The sequence below is a fragment of the Dama dama genome, chromosome 23 (assembly GCF_033118175.1).
Source record: "Dama dama isolate Ldn47 chromosome 23, ASM3311817v1, whole genome shotgun sequence".
Taxonomy (NCBI): domain Eukaryota; kingdom Metazoa; phylum Chordata; class Mammalia; order Artiodactyla; family Cervidae; genus Dama; species Dama dama.
Genome location: NC_083703.1, coordinates 59,046,254 through 59,067,932, shown reverse-complemented (window position 1 = coordinate 59,067,932; position 21,679 = coordinate 59,046,254). Strand labels below are relative to the sequence as shown.

General features: G+C 49.7%; 1 protein-coding gene across 1 annotated transcript in view; it reads right to left on the bottom strand.

Moving 5' to 3' along the window:
* BMP7 (bone morphogenetic protein 7) overlaps positions 1-20,699 on the bottom strand; it is an 86,002-nt gene extending 65,303 nt beyond the window's left edge. The window contains exon 1 of the mRNA XM_061126948.1: positions 20,261-20,699. Coding sequence (XP_060982931.1) covers positions 20,261-20,678 — 418 coding nt within the window. The 5' untranslated portion in view covers positions 20,679-20,699. The remainder of the gene's footprint in view (positions 1-20,260) is intronic.
* Positions 20,700-21,679: the final 980 nt, after the last annotated feature.

Below are 21,679 nucleotides of genomic sequence, written 5' to 3'. Positions count from 1 at the left end.
AGCAAATAATTGGGAAATGCTTGTGTGGCATCCTACTGCCCTAATCTGTGACCCTACAACAGCAAAGCTGTTTATTCACTTGTTCTAAACCCATCCTCGAAGCCTGAGGTGCAGCTCAGGATCAAGATTAAGTAACTGGACTCCCAAATTCAAATACACTTTCTGGGCCAGCTGATGCTTCTCTGTGCTCAGTTTTCTAGTCTCCAAAATAGGGGGGATAGTCATAGCCCCCACCTGAAATGGCTCTTATGGGAATTAAATAAGCAATATAGGCCAAGAGGATAAAGGGTGCTTAGCACCGTTGACAAATGTTAGCTACTAAGATTATTATTAATTTTATGACTAAGCAATAATTGGATAGTATACACGCCTCCAACTCCCCAATCCGGCCACAAAGGGCCAAAGGCTAATTCTCAGAAACTTTATTTATGTAGCATGGTCTACCTTCTAGACCCGACTGATTCATGAGTGAACATGTAATTCAAGCTGTCTAAGAGTCCCTAACCAGGAATTTTAGTTGGGTGCAGTAGCTCAATTGAGTCCTCAGGAACTCAAGTTTCTTCTATCTTTTTGCCCTGCCATTGTCTGCATGTTGATGTCCTTAGGCTTGTTGCCTAAGGGCCACAAGATGGCTGCCATGGCTCCAAACATCCCATCTTTACAGGACCACATTCAAGGTAAGAAAAGGAAAATAAGGATAGAGTGTTCTCTTTGTTTATCTGTCACTCACCAGAAGCAACATATTTTTCAAAACCACCTCCCACCCCTTTCTACTCCCAGCAGATTTCCTCTTATATCTCATTGGTTAGACCAGCATCTCATGGCCATTCCAACCCACTAGGGAAGCTGGTAAGGCAAATATGTGGCTAGCCAGAGAGCCATAAATACAAGTTGGTGTGGGTGGCATCTTTCTCCCAGTAGACAGGGTACCAGAGGAATACAGTGAGGCAGAGAGGTCACAGGGAAGCTATTCAGTGCAGAGATGATGGACATAGAGTGAATAACCCCTGGACTCTCTAAGAACCTGTTGCTGTTACGTCCTTTCCAAAGTCTTATTGTTCAGTCACTAAGTCTGACTCTTTGGAACCCCATGGACTGCAGCACACCAGGCTTCCCTGTCTTTCACTGTCTCCTGGAGCTTGCTCAATCTCATGTTCATTGCCTCGGTGATGTTATCCAGCCATCTCATTCTCTGTCTCCCCCTTCTCCTCCTGCCCTCAATCTTTTCCAGCATCAAGGTCTTTTCTAGTGAGTCAGCTCTTTGCATCAGATGGTCAAAGTATTGGAGCTTCACCTTCAGCATCATTCATCTCAAGTCTTAGGCACGCATCGATTTTCCTTTTACTCTCCTTAAACTAGTTTGAAGATATATTTTTTGTCTGCAACCAAAGAATTCTGTTACATATAATGTTATTCACAGCAAACACACACTGCCCAGAAACAATTTCTGAAAATATCTCTACATCCTTTCCCCCTGATCGTCTCTTCCAACCAGAGGTCTCTCATTTCCATCTCTCTTGGAAACAAGCAGAAGTAACCCATGTGCCCAGAACCCACTTACTGGAAATAGTTCTTACAGGCTTTCAGGATACAAACAGGGTTTCGACCAGGATGGGCAGGCCTTGGGTCCAAGCAGCTCTCCACCCTCGGCTCATAAACAATGACACAGACAGATTCTTAAAATGTCTTAAGTATCTTGATCTGCTCATCCTCTTCCCAGAGGGAGATAGAAGCCTCCTATCCCACAAGCAGAACTCAGCCCAAACCCTACCTGGCCTCTGCTTCCTTCCAGGGGACAATGATGCTGACCATCTCAGATCACTTTCAAGACCTTTGTTACTAGTCTAAGGAGATGGTGATAAAGTAGTTTTTATTTTTAGCAAACAACCAGCTCCTGGCCAGAATCCCACAGAGTCTTCAAAGTCAGGGAGAGAGGTGCACCTACTTACAGGTTTGAGTTTAAAGAGAAACTGGTCTCTCCAAAGGCTACAGAGGGTCTGGTTGAATTAATGCCAACATGCAACCCACTTTCTGCATATATTCACTGTGGCACAGTATATGGAGACTTTGCAACCAGTTTGTTAAATATGGAAGCAATATATTGAGTGTGTGCTCAGTCGTGTCTGACTCTTTGTGACCCTATGGACTATAGCCTGCCAGGTTCCTCTGTCCGTGGAATTTTTGAGGCAAGAATACTGGAGTGGTTGCCATTTCTTTCTCCAGGGGATCTTCCTGACCCAGGGATTGAATCCCTATCTCTTGAGTCTCCTGCATTGGCAGGCAGATTTCTGACCGCTGTGCCACTTGGGAAGCAACCAGTTTAGGGTTCCAATTTTTCTGTGCCTAGGGCAGAGTTGAGTCAAATCATGTGCAAATAACCTGTGTAAATCCAACTATACACCACATAGAAAAAACAAAGAGGGAGAGATAAACAACTTAGATCATTAATATTTGAATGTGGTTACCCAGTGAACACTTCCAACACACTTTCCCTCTTACTGTGTGGGTCAGAAGCCAGTGTCATACCTTTCCATCCTTCCTTGCAGCAAGATCAGGCGTTGTGAACCAGTTTGTGCCAGGGGACTTACAGAGGCGTCTTCTAGGGAAAGCCAGGAGACAGGCAAGCAAGGAGGGCTCTTTGGGCCCTCCCCCTTTCTCTTGCCTTGCATGTGGGAGTAGATGAAGATGTGATGTCTGGGGCTGCAGCAGCCATCTTGTAACTATGAGGTAATAGCCATAAGGTATCTGAGGATGGTGAAGGCAAGGAGGAAAGTTCAAGGATTCCTGGATGATATCACTGAGCTGCTACCCCAAACTTGGAATCATGTCACTGAAGACTTGTTGTTAGGGGAGATATTGATATGCTTTTAAAGTGGAAGCCACTGTCAGGCAGATGTATGGTGACTTAGAACAAGTCCTAAAGGAGACATCATTCCTGTCCACAGAAGCAAGGAGTAGCCTTTGGGAGGCATATATCTTGCAGTACTTCCTATTCATGAAAGTGGTGCTAGTGGTGCTAGTGTTTACTACACTAAAGCTACTGTGTCATCTCATGTGCCATGGAAGAAGCACAATCTATCCCAATGCATGATCTATCCCAATGCTGGAAGAAAACCCAGCAGTAGGGACTTAACATACAGAGTGTGTCCATCTCCAAAGTGGCATCTTCCTAAGGAATTCCAAGGGTAATTTTCATTCTGCCCATTTTCTATCTGACCCACTACCTTCAGCCTAGCCCCTACAAAAGGGCAAATGCAGCATCACACTTTCAAAATGTTTAGGCCTTGACAAAATCTATAATGGGAGATGAATAAATAATATAAATAAAGTTTTTCAAATGTGAAACTACTTAGGTGAATGTACTCAGTTGCTCAGTCCTGTCCAACTCTTTGGGATCCCATGGATTGAAGCCCACCAGGCTCTTAAGTCCATGGGATTTTTCAAGCAAGAATACTGGAATGGGTTGCCATTTCCTCCTCTAGGGGATCTTCCCGACCTAGGGATTGAACCCACATCTCTTGCACTGGCAGGCGGATTCTTTATCACAGAGCGACCAGGGAAGCCCACTTAGGAAAATGCAGAGTCTTCAATGTAAGGACTAAGTTGGACCTGGAGAGGAACTGACAGGCATCCACAATGAGGACCAATCGGGACATCAGGCCATCACAGAAAGACCATGAAGACACTCTGCAGCCAGTCTGGGCTCCAAAGGCAGTCCCAGGACCAGCCCCCATTTACTGAGAGATCGTTGCCTTCATCCCATTTAATCCCTGCTGCCCTGGGCCCTAAGCCACCCGCGTAAGAGAGAAACTACTATGAACTAAATTGGCGTGCATGTATGCATGTTCAGTTGTGTCTGACTCTTTTCGATCCCATGGACTATAGCCTGCCAGGGCTCCTCTGTCCATGGAATCTTCCAGGCAAGAATCCTGGAGTGGGTTGCTGTTTCCTCCTCCAGGGGATCTTCCCAACCCAGGGATTGAACCCGGGTCTCCTGTGTCTCCTGCATTGGCAGCAAGATTCTTTACCACTAGCACCATATGGGAAGCCCTAGGCCCCCCCTAAATTCATATGTGGAACCCCAACCTTCAACAAAAGAGTATTAGGAGGTGGGGTCTTTGGGCCATGATGAGGTTTAGCTGAGGTCATGAAGGGCTGGGAAGAAAGGCCAGTGACAGCATCGCTACCAGCCGCTAATGTTACACATGGGGCCCCTGCTGCCCTGTGGGCACCATGCTCAGCTCTCTTCCCATATCCTCACAACAGCCCGTATAGAAAAAGGAAGAGGCCTGAGCTCTCTCTCCATCTTGGGAGGACATAGCCAGAGGGCAGCCATCTACAAGCCAGAGACAGAACAGAACCCAGCCAAGCAGGCACCCTGATCTTGGACCTCCAAACCTGTGAGAAATAAGTATGTGATGCTTCGGCTCCCCAGGCAGTGCTGTTCTGTTCTGGGAGCCCAAGGCAACTAAGACAGAAGCTGGGGCCCGGAGCACCTGAGTGCTTCAGTCACTCGCATGAGGTCACACACCTTTACCTGGGACTCCAAGCCAGGCAGGCCTGCTGTCCCCAAAGCTGGGCAAGTAACTTGTCACCCCCAAGCCTCAATTTCCTCACACATAAGAATAAATGTGGAAATCGTGCTATTTGATGAGTGACCGGTATATGGGTAGGTCCTCACTTCAGGTGGAGAAATGTCAATCACCTCAAAAAATGAGGTGAGACAAGGAAATGCTGGGCTTCCCAGGTGGAGCTAGCGGGAAGAACTCACCTGCCAATGTAGGAGGCATAAGAGATGCGGGTTTGATCACTGGGTCAGGAAGATCCCCTGTAGGAGAGCATGGCAACCCACTCCAGTATTCCTGCCTGGAGAATTCCATGGACAAAGGAGCCTGGCGGGCTACAGTCCATGGGGTCGCAAAGAGTCAAACACAACTAAAGCAACTTAGCACACACACAGGAAATGCCACTAAGTCCGACATAGAGTTCAGAAAAAAAGGTATAATTTTACCATAAAAGCCTTATTATTCATTTTTTAAAATAGGCCTGTCCATAGTCGTGTTTGTGTCCTAAGCTGGAGGGCTTACCAAAAGCTAATCCTGACCATCGGGTGTTTCCTTCAAACTCCGCATCAATAAACACAGATTACCATCAGCAATAGGCAACTTTCTAGTATAACAGGATCCGTAATAAGAAGGCCAGATTCCTGGTTTGCCTCATGCTCAGTCAACAGAGACCAGCTTTGCACTTCACAGGGCATCCAGGCAAGGGAGGACCACCTGACCCCGGATCCCACAGCGCTTAGCAGGTGGGATACGTGTCTATGCAGCTCCCACCCCTAGAAGAAGGCGGCGGTGCATCCCACCGCCCCACATGCCAGGCAGAGGAGCAGGAGGACCTGCACAGGCCGGCCAGCTCCAGAGCGGTCCGAGTTTTGGCCGGGCAAGTAACAGCATCGCTACCAGCTGCTAATGTTACATATGGGGCACCTGCTGCCCTGTGGGCACTGTGCTCAGCTCTCCACCGCCCCCACCCCTGCACCTTGGAGGGGACAGATCCTCCGAGCAGCCCGGGAGGCAGGTGCCAACATGAAACCAGAGGAGGAAATGGGGACCTAGAGTCTAATAACCTGCCCAAGGTCACAGAGCTAACCAGTAGCAGAGGTGGGATTTAACTTGTGTCCGACCCCAGAGCTAGTCTTAGCTACCACCTGAGATGTTTTAGGAGATTAAAAAAAAAAAAAGAGGACGGGGAGGGGGCTGCTGGAATGAAGCAAATTTAGGAAAAGCTGTGCAGTCTACTTGATCTCCTTGATGGGAATTCATGATGCCCGCCCCACACGAGGGGCTTCCCAGGTGGCACCATTAGTAAAGAACCTGCCTGCCAACACAGGAGATGTAAGAGACAAGGGTTCAATTCCTTGGTCAGGAAGATCCCCCTGGAGGAGGGCATGGCAACACACTCCAGTATTCTTGCCTGGAGAATCCCATGGACAGCGGAGCCTGGCAGGCTACAGTTCATAGGGTTGCAAAGAGCTGGACACAACTGAAGAGACTTAGCATGTATGCATGCACGCCCCACATGAGAGATGCCAGAAAGTGTTCAAAGGAGCGATCTGTTTAACTAAGAGTTTGTTCAAACTCGGAGGAGCCCCTCCAACATCCTGGAAGAGAAAGGGTATCTGTGCGTCACTGGATGTCACAGAAAACAAAGGAGGCAGATAAAACTCAGGGTTTTTCCTTTTTTACTAGTTACCTTTCCCCAGGAAGAGGGTTATTGATGTTCTAAAGCAGGAGTCAGTAAACTTCTATAACGGGCCAGGTAAAAAATATTCTAAGCTTTGGAGACTGTGCCGTCTCTGTAGCAACCACTCAATTCGGTGGATGGAGTATGAAAACAGCCACAGACAAGATGCAAACAAAACGAGTCCCAATTAAGCTTTATAGATACTGGAGCCTGAATTTCATCTCATTTCCACATCATGGAATATTCTTCTTTTACCACTCTTTTTTAAAAAAATGAGCAAGTCATTTTTGCTCACAGGCTGCACAAAAATTAGCGGGTCTCCCCACTTTATTTACTGCAGCTCTGAGCTGCCTTGAGAAATAGAAACTGCAGCTTCTGTGCTCCCGGCACCCCTTTGCCCCTGGCAAGTTACCTGCTGGAGGGAAACAGGGTAAGAGAGAGAGTAATGAATAGTGAAAGTCGCTCAGTCATGTCTGACTCTTTGCGACCCCATGGACTGTAGTCTGCCATGCTCCTCTGTCCATGGGATTATCCAGGCAAGAATACTGGTGTGGGTTGCCATGCCCACCTGCAAGGGATCTTCCCAACCCAGGGATCGAACCCAGGTCTCCGGTACTGGTAAGCCAGATGGTAAGGCAGATTCCTTACCCATCTGAGCCACCAGGGAAGCCGCAAGAGAGAGAGTTTTGCCCTATTTCCTCCGGAGCAAAGTTGGGGAAAGGAAACAAAGAGAGACCAGTTTTAAGTGTGTGTTCAATCATTTTTTAGTATCATTGGGCAGAAGGTGCTGTAAAAATATTTTGGCTCCCGGGAGACTTTCAAGATCTGACCTCTTTTCGTCTCCAGGGTGTTTCAAATCCAGGCAGAGCTGGGATCCCAGAACATGGCTCACATTCTGATTGCAATCTGTCTTCCTTTCAACTGGAAAATGATCCATCAGTCCTGCCCTAACTCATCGCCACGGGCAGATAGGTTTGAAGCAAAAGTTCCCAAGCCAATTTCCAAGTTTGAGGAAAGGTACGCTAAACCAGGGCTTCCCTGGTTGCTTCAGTGGTAAATAATACGTCTGCCAATGCAGGAGACACAGGTTCGATCCCTGGGTCAGGAAGATCTCCTGGAGGAGGAAATGGCAACCCACTCCAGTATTCTTGCCTGGGAAATCCCAAGGACAGAGGAGCCTGGTGGGCTACAGTCCAGAGGGTCACAAAAGAGCCGGACACGACTTAGCGACTAAACCAACGACATCAAGCCTAAACCAGTGGTTCTCAATCGGGGGCCATTCCCCGCAGGGCGCCTCTGAAAGATGTTTGGAAACGTGCTGGTTGTCACAACTTTTGGCAGCTTGCGTGTAGGGCTCAGCGATGCTTCTCAATATTCTACTACAGCACACAGGACGCCCTCCCCCCAACAAAGAAGAGTGAGCGGAAAACGCCAGCAGTGCCGAGGCTGGAAACTCGGCTCTAAAGCTACCTGAAAAGGCCGCTTTCAAGTTCCTAGGGTGTTTGAGGCACATGAGACCCAGAGATTTCTGGATCCCCTCTCCCCATCCCCCCACCAGTATATTAAGACAATTAAGAGCTCTGGGGTAAGTAGGTATAAGGCAAGTAGCTTCATTTATTGTTTCCTCCTAAAGGAAATGACCAACCAGTGCCTCCACCCTATAAACATTTACTAGCCCTGGAAGGTTCTGAGGCCCCTACTGCCATTTTTAAGGGCTTCTCCCTCGTCAAATGTTAGGTCAAGTCAGTGAGAAAAAGGAAGCTGAGAAGGGGAAGATGTGGGGGGAGGGCAGGGGGTTGGGGGGGGCGCATTTCACAAAGTTCAGGACCAAGAAGAGCGTTGAAAGACCTGATATGCCCCACCCTCCCACCCCCTTTCTTGCTTATAAACAGAGGACTGCTTTACACAAGGCATCTCTCGAAGGGAGGCAGAGAGAGTTTTAGAGGTCTCAGGACACTGCCACGTGAGGCTTTCATTTGCTGGCTGAGGCCCCGTCGGGTTAATGGTTCTGTGGATTGATGAGTTGTTGGTCTTCGGGGCGTGATATCCTGAGCACACTCTAAGACAGCTCCCTGGGTCCACACCACCAAGAGCCACCTCAGGGCTGAGCTTCCAGCGAGGACTCTTCTGTATCCAGTGGGAGAGGTTTCTGGTTCACTGGGGCTTGGAGAAATGTAATCACAGAGAAGAATGCAGAGGGTGGTGGTGGTTTAGTCACTAAGTTGTGTCTGACTCTTTGCGAAACCATGGGTTGTAGCCCGCCAAGTTCCTCTGTTCATGGAATTCTCCAGGTGAGAATACTGGAGTGGGTTGCCGGTATCCCCTTCTCCAGGGGATTTTCCTGATCCATGGATCAAACCCATGTCTCCTGTATTGCAGGCAGATTCTTTACCATCTGAACCACCAAGGAAGCCCTGAATGCAGAGGAAAACATAACTAATATCTAGGTACCCACAACTAAAACTTGCTGTTCAGTCACTAAGCCGTCTCCAACTCTTTGCAACCCCATGGACTGCAGCACACCAGGCTTCCCTGTCCTTCCCCGAAATTCCACTTTCTCCCAGAGTTTGCTCAAACTCATGTCCACTGAGTCTGTGATGCCATCCAACCATCTCATCCTCTGTTGCCCCCTTCTTCTCCTGCCTTCAAACAACCAAGAATTAGCAGGAGTCAATATCATGGTTGCTTCCTTTTTTCCCCTGTAAACTTCTTGTTTTAGAAAAACTTTAGACTTATAAAAAAGTTGCAAAGATAGTATAAAGTTCTCGTGCATACTCAATCAGCTTCCCTCAAGATTCACATCTTCCATAACTGTGGGACACTTGTCAAACCTAAGAATTTAACATGGATGGATTACTATTAACTAGACTCCCAATTTTTTTCAGATTGCATCAGTTTTTCCATTATTGTCCTTGTTCTGTTCCAAGATCCAATCCAGAATACCACACTGCACTTCCTGATGGTTTCTTATTATTAAAACACTTTTTTTAAAAAAATTGCTTCTAAAAATTATTTATTTACTTATTTCTGGCCACATTGGGTCTTTGTGGCTGGGCACAGTCTTTCTCTAGTTGTGGAGAGCAGGGGCTACTCTCTAGCTGAGGTTTATGGACTTCTCATAGTGTCAGCTTCTCCTGTTGCAGAGCACAGGTGCTACAGTGTGAAGGCAGAGTTGTGGCTTGTGGGCCCAATAGTTGTGGCACGTGGGCCCTAGAGTACTGGCTCAGTAGTTGTGGGGCACGGGCTTAGTTGCCCCGCAGCATGTAGAATCTTCACAGACCAGGGATTGAACCTGTGTCCCCTGTCCCCTGCATTGGCTACCACTGGACACCAGGGAAATCCAATATTACTTTTCTTTTTTTGGTAGGGGGAGTCCAGTCTTATTACTAACATAAAGGAAACAACCAAAACAGTTGAAGTTTATTTAAAATTTCTCCCCAATCCCATCCCTTTCCTGTCTCCCTAAAGGCGGCTGGTGTGAGTTCTGTGGCTGTGTTTCCATGTTACCATATATGCATTTGCCCAACAACTATAGACAGTATTATCCAGTGATCTTGTGTGTGTCCATTGTGACACCATGAGGAATGCTTACACCCTAAACATCCTCCTATACAACTGGCCTTCTCTCTCTTGACACTCTGTTTTGAGTCTAAGTTGATACATAAAAAAAGGAGTTCTTGCATTTCCCTTCTGTTTCATTACACATGTGTAAATAAATTTATCACAAATTTATTTCTCCAAACTGCCGCTCACGGACATTTAGACTGATGGTGATTTAATGCTATTACAATCAATATGCAATATTTATTTCCATACATGTGGTAAAAACTACCTCCTCCTTTCCATACAGTGTCTTGAGGTATTGCTATTAAAATATCGGTCCCTAGCTGCCTCTGGAATTTTCCCATCAATGGGGGGTGGAGTACACATAGGAACCCCAGTACATAGGCACTCAGGGCCCTTGACCCTGTCAATAATTCTTAATGCACAGAGACGGAACAGAGGGGAGTTTCCACAGCAGGGTGGAGAATGAAGGGGAAGGTGCGAGTTGCTTATCTTTATCTTCCTCTTCAGAGCACAGAACCACAAAGTCAAGGTCAAGGGCTGGGAGGCTGTTCTGGTGGTCTCATCACCACTGCCCTTGTGCTCCATCACCGCCCTTCACACACCTCCACTGGGCCCCCGGAGGAAAGCGTGAATGGGTTTACATTCAGCAAGAGCTGGATTCAAAGGCCAACCTCACCACTTACGAGCTCTGTAAATTCGGGGCCCTTTAGCCTCTTCCTCCTTAAAAATGGGATTGATACGACTTGCTATGCAGAACCAGAGAGAGTGGAACCTGATAAGGGAGGCTGTTATAAATCCATTAGCGCTACAGAAAGATCTCAACCCTCCCACGTTATCACTATGATTTATTTCAGCGATGCATTTAGATAATGAAGGAGTCTCTGAAATTTAGTTTCTAGATTCAGCTTTGCAAGACCCTGTCTGGAGACCCTGCCTGGACAAGGAGGTGCCTCTGAAGGAAAAGCCGAACTTCATGACAAGGCAGTCACCTGCACAGCCCGGACAAATACCAGCCAGGAGGGCAAGAACCTCTTGAGCCAAGACGAGAGTCAGGCTCCTTGATTCTCTGGCTAGTGAACCCAAGGGCAGCTGAAGCGTGCTTTTGCTGAAAGACAGGTCCTAAAGAGGCGAGTCATTTTACAAGAGAAGGGAGAGAAGTGGTTATTCTTGTCCAACCACGTGAATACTTCAGTGATCAGGACGCTTCCAGAAACACTGTTCTCCAAAACAGGGTGCAAGGATTTAGGGAAGGTAAGAGGGATCCAGTGGGACACGGGGCGGGAAATAGCATAATCTCAACTAAGTTTCAAGAACTGAGGGACGTCAGGGAAGATATGGATTCAAAAAATCTCTGCATAACTGGTGGATGAGATTGAAAAATACAGACCTTGTTTCAGTAAGGCAGCCAACATTTTACCTGCTCCGGTCCCATAATTTCATCTGGTGAGAGCACCTTCGCTTACAACAGTGTGCTCATCATGAGTGCCATTTCCCAGTTCTCTCTTTCCAAGCTTGGGGTGGGACTGTCATCTCCTGCCACTTTGGGTCAGGTCTGGCCATGTGACAGGCTCTGACCAATGAAATGTAGGCAGAAGCACCCATGTTGCTTCCATCTGGAATGATGAAAAGCCCATGGACAAGCCATGCTGTCTTTTCCTTTGGTACTGTAACTGGTGACATTCAAGAGGGTGGCATTCAAGAGGGTGGTAGCTCTATCAGCCTGGAGTCCTGAGCATCCTCCCTCCCGGCTGATGTGCAGAGCACCCTGCCAACCCACAACACACCCATAACAAGAGAACCAACAAGGCTCTGTGGTTTCATGCTACCAAGATTCGTGGGGTTCTTTGTGAACTCTTGATGCTGACTAGACAAAGGATCAAAATAATCAAAATTTAGGACCAGACCTTTAGCTCGCTGCCCCCAAACTGCTGAACTGTGAGTTTTGAAAGACCAAACTCCATCACATTGAAAATTTTAATTGGTAGCAAAAATTACATTTGTCTTGCTAATGAATTAAACTTGCAATCTTTGCACTAATTACTAATGATGCATTAGTTAAAATGTGTATTAGTGAACATCAGAATTTTGTATTTCTTTATCTTTAGTGCCTTGTACTTAGATTTCTCTTTTAGTTTATAAAGTACTCCTAAAACAGGAGTAATTATATGATTTATTTCTACTTTGGGTGTGTACTCAAAGGTCTGTTAGTAGGGATTCAGTATTAAAAAACACTCAGGGGGACTTTCCTGCTGGTCCAGTGACTAAGACTCTGTACTTGCATTGCAGGGGGCCTGGGTTTGATCCCTGGTCAGGGAATTAGATCCCACATGCTGCACTAAGAACCAGCGCAGCCAAATAAATAAATATTAAAACACACACACACACACTCAGTAGACACTGCCTTAGAACAGCTCTACATCTTTCATGCACACAAACTGCCGATGTCTGAACACTTTCTGCGCCATGAGAATTCTGCAGGGCAAGGCAAGAGCAGGCTAGGAAGAATGCCTGAGAAAACAGTCAAGAGGAGAGTCCTTTATCGAAGGCCAGAACACAAGTCATTGAAACCACAGATAACCCGCCTGCCTTTGAGTGTGTGGTTAAACTACTGGGCAGACAAGCACAGGGACCATTCTAGGTGGACGGCCATGCCAAGCGCTTGGGTTCTTTTTTTTTTCCAAACTACGTGAAAGCAGGAGAGAGGCTGGCATTACAAGATGGTACAGGCCTAACTTCAATATTTAAAAACATGCAAGTCCGCAATTTTGGAAACACTGCAAGTTTTTATTCACAGCCAAATTTAATTAAGCCAGACAACAGAAGATTGAAACTTGAAAGTTACTCTGGGGAGATAAAGAAGTGAAAGAATAACATGTGACCTCAAAGATGTGGGAAACCTTAATACTCGCTAAGTCAAGAGTTTTCAAATGGTGTGGAAAGAGCTGAAGAGAATTTATGGGAAAACTTGGGTGAGAAAGCCCACCCTGCATCTCAGGCCCTGGAGACCTCTGCCGTCCACTGATCTCCAGAGGCTTCCAAACACACTGAATCCACTTGGGGATTTGTTATCCCAACCCTAGGTGGGGGAATGGGGTGGGGGCAGCCTTGCACCTGCTCCCATAAAAAGTGGGGAAGTTGCACCGGTCTGTTAATGAATGCTTTCGGCTTGTCACTCCCTCGAAGGAAAAGACAATTTGTACTTTGACCACTTTCCAGGAAGGGATGGGAAGAAATATGTCAGTAATGTGAGTTTTTGAAATAAAAAAGTTTTTATTTTGGAATAATTTTCGATTTACAGGAATGTTGCGAGGACAGTACAGACAGTTCCTGTGCAGCCCTCAATCAAGTTTCAGGTGCCCTAGGAGGAAAATTTTTAAATAGCCATCAATGCTAAAATCTAGAGCAAGTCAGCATTAGGCTGTGTGTGTGTGCTCAGTCAGTCGTGTCTGGCTCTTTGTGACCTCATAGACTATAGCCCGCCAGGTTCCTCTGTCCATGGGATTTCATAGGCAAGAATACTGGAGTGAGTTGTCATTTCCTTCTCCAGGGGATCTTTCCAATCCAGGGATCAAACCAGGGTCTCCTGCACTGGCAGGAGCCATCTGGGAAGCCCCAGCATTAGACTCTACCTATCCTCAGATAAGTTTGGTGTGCTCCAATTTCACTGATCTCTAAAGAAGAAAATGAATGTGTGAGGGGTATATAGGTACACAAAGATGTACATCTTTAGGGCCATTTTCCTCATATCTCTAAAACAACATGGGTGGCTTAATCTTGGTATTTTAAGATCAAGTACTTAAAAACTGAAATTTGGACTATTATACCAACTTGGATGTTGAGCTGGCCACCAAAACAGAAACAAGGTTCACCATTGTGCACCTACTGTGTACCAGACTCTACCCACACGAGATTTGATTTTGTCTTTATGAGGGTCTGTGGAGGAGATGCCTATCCAGCTTTCTAAAATGAAGAAACAAACTCAGAGACATTAAGTAACTCGCTCAAGGTCACACAGCTAAAATGCAACCATAGTGGAAACAGACACAGGGGTTTAAGCTGTGTCTAAAGAGAATCAGTGTGGATGCCGTGCTGTTCTCTCTCGCCAAGTCACACCCTCTGCTGTCACCGGGAACTTCCGCTACACGGCAGTGAAGCCCCCCAACCCCCCACTCCATATATCATCCAGAATTAGCTGCAAAGTGTCAGGAAACTTGGCCAGGCAGCCCCAAGCATCAGTGAGGGCTGGAAGCCTTCACCGTGAAGCCCTTTATAGAAAGCCGCAGTTGGCAGCCCCTGCTCCTGCATGGGAACAAATTAACATTGGCATTCCAAACACAGGAAAGGAAGGAAATTGGAAACACAGTTTATACTTGGCCAGCTCTTTGAAATACTGTACCATGCTACCGACATCAATTAATGAAAAGCAGGGTTGTGCTGAGAGGCTCTGGTTTGCAAATGCATTAACACACGTTAAACATGTTTGTACAGGAACCAGATTATAAGCACCCTGGCTCCAAAACAATAAAGCAATTACCCTAAAACTGGTGCTCTCAGAGTTGTCATTAATTCAATCCACTCCACTCGGATCAGCTAAGGCTTTTCTCGGCTCCCAGCAATGCCTCCCGACACAAATGTTGAAAGGACAGCATCACACATGCTACTCTGAGTTCCACATAAGTAAGTGTCAAGCTTCATGCACTGCTAATATCCCCCCAAATCATAAACACTCCACTTTGGAGAAGGGGGGGGGAACACACAGAGGCAGCCCTGGTATTCATCTACATTGCCATTTCACGTCGGGTTTGGGCAACTTTTCCCCACAGAAGGTTAACTGGGAAGTATCTGTTCCACATTAAGAAATATCGAGTCACATTTTTTGTCAAATACTATTTGTCAAATGCCATTTGCTGCAAAACCCAGAATTCAACTGTAGCTGAACACACAACTAATACCGAACGGTTCACATAATAGCTGTGGTTGTACATGGGATCATTTGCAGCGAAAGCACCCCCCTTCCTCTATAAACTGTTTCAGGAATTGGAAAGAAAAGCCTCTGAAGCTCTGGAATAAATAAAGTACTGTGCCTTGAGCTGCCCGGTACAAAGGACCCAGCAGGCTGGGAGAACAGACTCAAAACAACCAGGAAGGCAGTGGCCGCTCCGCTTCACAGTTCTGTAAGTATGTTTAAGAGAAAAGATTTTAGATGACGGGGGCAGGGGTGAATCGCGGCACGTCTGGCTTGCGGAGTCAGCCTTGGCTAGTTTCTTGAAAGACTCGCACCTTCACACACTGCGCTTGCGGGTCCAGGCACCTGCGAGCACATCCTGGAGCCAAGGCAGCAAACATCCCTGATGTGGCCGGTCCCACACCCAGGTGACATCGCCGCTCGCCTCCACGCTGTTCTGGTATCCTTCACATCGTCGGAGCAATTTGGGTGTGCAAAGCTAAATGCATTCTCCTTTGCACCACAAATTAACAGTTTCTATGTAAATATTGGTATTTCCTCACCCCAGGAAGGCGAGAGGAGGCAAAATGACACCGGCGCATTTGATTGAAACTAATTAAAAGCAGAGGGTCAAGCAATTCAATATATTGATTTTACCAGTGGGACTTAAATCTTCTATAATAAGTGTACACAGCTGCAGTGTTCTCCCACCGCCATGTTTTAAAGGCTAATCCTCACATTCCTTCTGACAATAACATGACAGGTCCCACACATCCCTGCCTGTGCCCTAACCCCGGTGACACTGCCAGAGCAAATTAAAGCGAAGCACTCCAGCATCCCCCACCACAAACCAGCCATGCCGACAGCCCCCAGCAAGGTCTGAAGAGGTGGTCACCAAAAATGAACGGGGGTCAGCCACCTGGTCCAAAGGGCTCTCCATTCAAAATCTCCAGCTGGTTAAAATGGACGGGCAGGCTGGGGAAGGGTGGAGACGGGGAGAGTGTTAGGACACTCTGATTCTCGCAATGGGCCAAATATGACCTTACCCAATGGAGGGGGGGATGATATTAAAGCGATAGGGGTGATCAATCAACTTAGAGGAGGCTCTCCCTGGAATGAAGTCATCACTCTCTCTGAGTTCAGCGGACATGTGATATTCGCTCACATCGCAGGCACGCCGGTGGTCAAGGGATCGCGGACCAGCTGTGTTTATCTCGGCAGAGGCTTGACAGGCAGCGACGCGATGGAAGGCCCCGACCCAGAGCTCACAGGAGCTGCATCTCAGAAGCTGTTTCCTCTCTCTGTGCACGCAGAGAACCCCCGTCTGCTTCTCCAGGTCTCCTCTCTCAGCCCCTCCTAGGGCCACCCCGCAACCGAGTGACAACTCTGGAATCAACCACTCTGGAATCAAAACCACAAACAGCCACGCGAGCTGGCATCCAGGGCTTGGCCTTAACCTGCTCTGATTCCAGAAGGGAACTACAAAGACGATCCAAAAAGTTCAAATCTGGGTCACATATATCCTTTGGAGGAGGGTGGGGGAGAAGATCTTTGATTTATATAAGCAGGAAAATGAGGTTTAAAAGAAGTGATGTTGAAAGGGTTACTGAAAACACAGCTGTTGGTGCGCTCCTATAGCGAAGGCACTGTGCAGAAAAGAGAGAAAGAAAGAGAGAAGGAGGGAAGGCTGGGTGACATCTATATTAACCTCTGGCTGCTCACCAGTGAGGGCCGGCGCTTGAGCGCTGGAATGCGGGACAGCCCTTTCCAAATTTTAACACAAGCCAGGTTACAGCTGCGAGTGCCTGCAGCCCGTGCTCCCTCGGCAAGCACTCCCTGAAGGAAATTTTTAAACTGTAACTGAATCTTTTTCTAATACTCTACAGTGGTAGGGCCTGTTCTGAAGGGGCAAAAGGAGAGATCTTAATGCCAAACACTTGTCAACAAAAAGGATCGCCAGATGGTATAAAATAAAAGTAAAATGGAACGGCCTTCTCCCTGTGCCTCAGCTACATTAACAAAAGCCACTTCTACACCCTGAGCCCAATAAGGACAGGTTTCCAACTTCCTTTTTTTTTTTTTTTTCCAACCTTAACTTCGAAGATGAAACAAATTTGTTTCCTTCATAACCTGGACCAGAGACAGACGTGTACCGCACACCCCCAGTGCCAGGGGTTTCTTTAGAAGATTGCAGAAAGAGCTGCTGAATTTCTCCAAAGAAAGAGGGGGGGGGGGGTGCAGCTATAGCCGGATTCGGTTTGCAGAACTCACATTGCCTGGGGACAATTTAAGAGAGGGTAGCCTGTTTTGAATTCCAAAATTAAGTCTACACAGAGGAGTTGGGGGCTTGTTAATCCAAACCAGTTTACAAATCTCGCCATTGAACTTAAGAGGCCCAGGCTGGGAAGATGCGAGTCTCCGTCTGGCAGCTCAGCTAGCGTTACACGGGCTTTATTGTACAGGCTGGTCTTTGTCACAAGGTGCGGTCTGAGGTCCTCATTCTCAGCACCTGGTTTTGTCATAAATCCTCCTCTAGTTCCCTCTCTAGTTTAGATCCTACTCCAGCCTGGCAAAAAGCTTGAATTCTGAGGAGAATGACTTGCAGGAACAAAAACCAGTCTGGCTGCAGACGGAGGGAAGAAGAAATGCACCAGGTCTGCAAAAGCCTTCAGAATTCAGGCTGAAGTCCCCCAAGCACTGCAGGACAGCAGGGGTATGCAGTAAGGGAGAAGAGGGTGGTGGAAGGAGGAGGGGGCTTTGGGGCAAGGATCGGGTGGTGGAGAAGGTCAGTCTGCCTTCAAGGTCTCTGTCGACAATCCCCAATGGACCGCTTGGATCCCCTGCATGATAACAAGAGGTAGCTGCATATGAACAAATGACATTTTCTCACTTTTAGGTAAAGTGTGAGATTAAACACACTCCTTTAGAAAACTTTGTATGTTACAGGTCAATATGAACTTCAATCCAAGGAAAAACCGTGTGTTTTCTCTCAGCTTCCAAGCAGGTCTCCTACATGCCTCCCGCCAACCCCACTGCTACCCCAGCCCCTCCTGAGCAAAATCTCGGAACCCCCACAGAACAGAAGGAATCGGAGGTTTGTTCTCATGCTGCTACGGAGCAGAAATTAAAGGGCAACCATAGAAACATCTACAGGAAGCGTCTTGCCCAACTGCGGTCCAGGTCTTCATCCAACTAATTACCTCGAGTTTTAGGGGCCGAGAAAGAAAGAAAACAAGGTCAGGGCACTCTGTTAAAAGCCACTCTGCCATCTAATTTGGAGTGATGTTCCAGAAAGCAAGACCTGAGAAAGTCAGGACTGTCCCACAAAGCCCAAAGCCAGCCCGACTGATTAAGAGGCTCAGACAAGCCAGTCTTTGTCCTTTCAAGATGAAAGAAATGTGGCTAACGGGTTGAAAGGTGTGTGTACAGCCAGAGAAGGAAAACCACCCAGCTGTGGCCTTCCCAAACAAGTTCCAGCTTGCTCCCCACCGCCATGGGGGAGCAAACAGCCCTGCCCCAAGTTTCCCAGAGGTGCCCAGTTGGCAACCTGGTCCTTTTCTGGCATGGGGGGAGCCCGGGTCTGCCCAGGCTGCTGATCCGTAAGTAGTAGGGTCCTTTCTAAAGCACTGGGTTTGCAGAGCCCTCCACAGAAGCCGGGGCTTACAAATACCTTTCGAATGACCTCAGCCAGGCTCTGAAGGCCACCATCGGGACCTGCTGCCTTCACCAAGAGTCGCCGGTACCCAACAGAACAGAAAAGATACCATAAATCCCCAGCCAGAGAAAGGACCCTGGTTAACCCCTGGCTTCAGGATGGCTACAGAGCTCTGCTTTAACTGATGTATTTATATGTACATATTTGGGATTTTTCTTTAGTTTCTGGTATAGGTCACAAATACACATTGAGGGGGGCAAAAAAATCACACAGACAGAAGTACAGACAATGAAAAAATCTGGCCTTAACTCCCAATCCCTAAGGCCCCAACCCAGTTCTGCCCTGCCGCACCCCCCCACTGGCAGCCCCCCAGCCCGCCCCCCAGTGAAATCTATTTCCAGTTCAGGGTGTCTTTCCCAGTGGGAAAGGATGATATACCGCAGGTATGTAACCTCACTGATCTGCACCTTGCTTTTTTCCACCTCATACATCTTGGAGATTGTTCTAAATCAGGACATATGGGGTTGCCTCATTCTAACAAGCTGCCTAGTATAATTTAAACTTTCTTGAAGTCATTTTGGCATCTAAACCTCCCACCCCTTGCTCTCGTTGAAACTCGTTTCACTATTTGATTTGGGGCTATTATTAAGGACAGACAATGGCGTCCCGGGAACTCCAGGGACCTTATCTAGTGCGAGAAGCGCTAAGGTTGATCCGCGCTTCCCGCCGCCCTCCATCCATGCCCCGGGTGCCCCGCGAGGGGCTTTAGGACCATTATTTCCCTGTTGACACAGCGCCGGTGGGCGTGAGTTTGCTGTCTTGACTTCGTACGTATTTTCGCAGCAAGTTACACATGTAGAATGAAAGCGGCTCAGGAAACAGCGCTATCGGGGCGTGTTATCTCAGAAACCAAATATTTGATCATCAGCCCTACACCGCGCAGTCGGGGGTTAGTTTGAGCAAGCCTGGTGACTGTGCGTGCACAGATGGAAGGGGAGCACCGCGCCCCCCTCCCCACTCCCGCAGCGCCAGCCTCGGATCCCCGGGGCCGTCGGGGCTCTGGTCAGAAGCCGGGTCCCCTAGCCTACCCCGGCGGCGTCTGCTGGGAGATCCCTCGCCACCCATTAGCCGAAAGCCATGGTTTGCGCGCCACACGTGATAAACGCTGAAAATGGATTCTGCCGGTCCGGGACCTATCATTAAATATTTAAAATGGAAAGGTCGCAATGGCCACGTTTCTTCCCCCAGCTCCAGCTAGGAGAGCTGAGAGCGAGGAGGGAGCCCAGCGGTCAGGAAAGGGGCCCCCGAGGCGCCCGGGGCGCGCTGCACGCTATGGCGGGCGCACCGGGAGGAGACAGGTAGGGCTAGCCAGGGCCGGGATGGGAGGCAACGCCCGCGATGCCAGGGCCGGGCAGAGCAGAGAGGGGCTCAGAAAGGGCGGGAAGGCAGCTTCTCGGGGCAGGGCCCTTTAAATCCAGGTAGCGCGGGCCGAGCCGGCCGGGCACGGCTCACATGACCGAGCCCCGCGCTTTGAACTGAGCCGCGGCCCGCCCGGCGCCTCCTGCCCCAGAGGTGCGGCCACCGATTTAACCCAGAGAGGGCTTCAGACCGGTCCTTACTCCCCCCAAACTCCCACAGGCCAGATGAGCACGGCTCGCCCTACCTGCGGCGCGCGCGGCTAGGGGTTCACTAAGGCAGGGGGGTGGGAGACCCTTGGCCAAGCGCTGCAGTTTCGCTAACGACCAAGAGTGGAGAGATGGGCGTGCTGGATTAAGAAGCAGCCCCCTCCCTGTCCCAAAGCGACTCCTGACCCAGACGCGCACCCCCTCCCTCCCGCCTCCACTCACCGAGGTTGACGAAGCTCATGACCATGTCGGCGTCGGTGAGGAAGTGGCTATCTTGCAGGCTGGCCAGAGGGGGGCCCTGGGTACTGAAGACGGCCTTGTAGGGGTAGGAGAAGCCCTGGCCGTCGGGCCCGCCGCCCTCCTCCACCGCCATGGCATTGTACAGGTCCAGCATGAACATGGGCGCCGAGTTGTGCTTGCCCTGGAGGTGGGGGCGCGGGCGATGGGGCAAGCCCAAGATGGAGAGGATCTCGCGCTGCATCTCTCGGCGCTCCTGACTGCGGAGGCGCCGGTGGATAAAGCTCGAGTGCACCTCGTTGTCCAGGCTGAAGTCGGCCAGGGCGGAGCGCAGAAGGAACAGCGGCGCCCAGAGCGCCACGAAACTGTGCGGCGCCGCGGCGCGCAGCGAGCGCATGTGCATCGCGCCGGCTCTACGCGCGACCCGGGCTCCGGGCACCCGGCACCGGGGCCCCGCGCCGCCCCAGGTGGCAGACGGGGGCAGGCGGCCGTCCACGCCGCTCGGTCACTTGCTGCAGACGGGTCCCGCTGCGCCCGCGCCGGACATGGCCCCTCCCCGACCCGCTGCGCTCTGCCTGGACCCCCGCCCCCGGCTCGGCGCTGGCCCCGGGGCCCCTCGCCCCGCACTCGCCCGGGCGCACCGCGGGGCTGGAAAGCCGGCTCAAGCGAGCAAGAGAGCGAGCGAGGAGGCGGGCGCGGGTGGGAGGAGCAGCCAGCAAACCCAGGAGCCGGGAGAGCGAGTGCCGGGGAGGCGGCGAGGCGGCTGGCGAGCGGGCGCTCCTTCCTCTGCCTCCTCTCGCTCTTGAGCGGCAGGGACCCACCCTCTTCCGAACTCCGGTGCTCAGAGCGGGGGCCTCAGGTCGCTCGCCCAGCCCCGCGCGCCCTTGATCGCAGAGAGGCCGCCTCAGGAGCCTTAGAGTGGTACGCGCTGGGGCCTGGGAGGAGGAGGAGGAGGGGGAGGAGGACGGGCTTCCAAGGGCCCCTCCCGCGCCCGCGGCCTCCCACCTGCCCTCGGCCCCGCCCTCCCCCCAGCGGCGCCCAATGGGTTCATTCATTCCTTCCAGTGCGCTCTACAAATATTTACTGAGTGCGCGCTGGGTGCCCAGCGCCCGGCCGGACGCCGCGGGGATGCGGAGAGAGGAATCCGAGCTGGCCCTGCCTTCTCCGGACTCGCGGTCCGGGCAGGGTAGGAGGCCTGAGCGGGACCCGTGGGATTCGCGCTGCGGTGGAACAAGCTAGAGGAGATCGGAGGAAGCTCGGGGATGAGGAAGACTTCCCGGAGGAGGTGGCACCTGAGCCCTTCTCCCCTCTTGCCCCTTCCATTTACTCCAGACACGCTGATCCTTCCCTGAACTTGTTGCCAGTTTGCCTTTGTACTTGCCAGCCTTTCTGCCTGAACCCTCT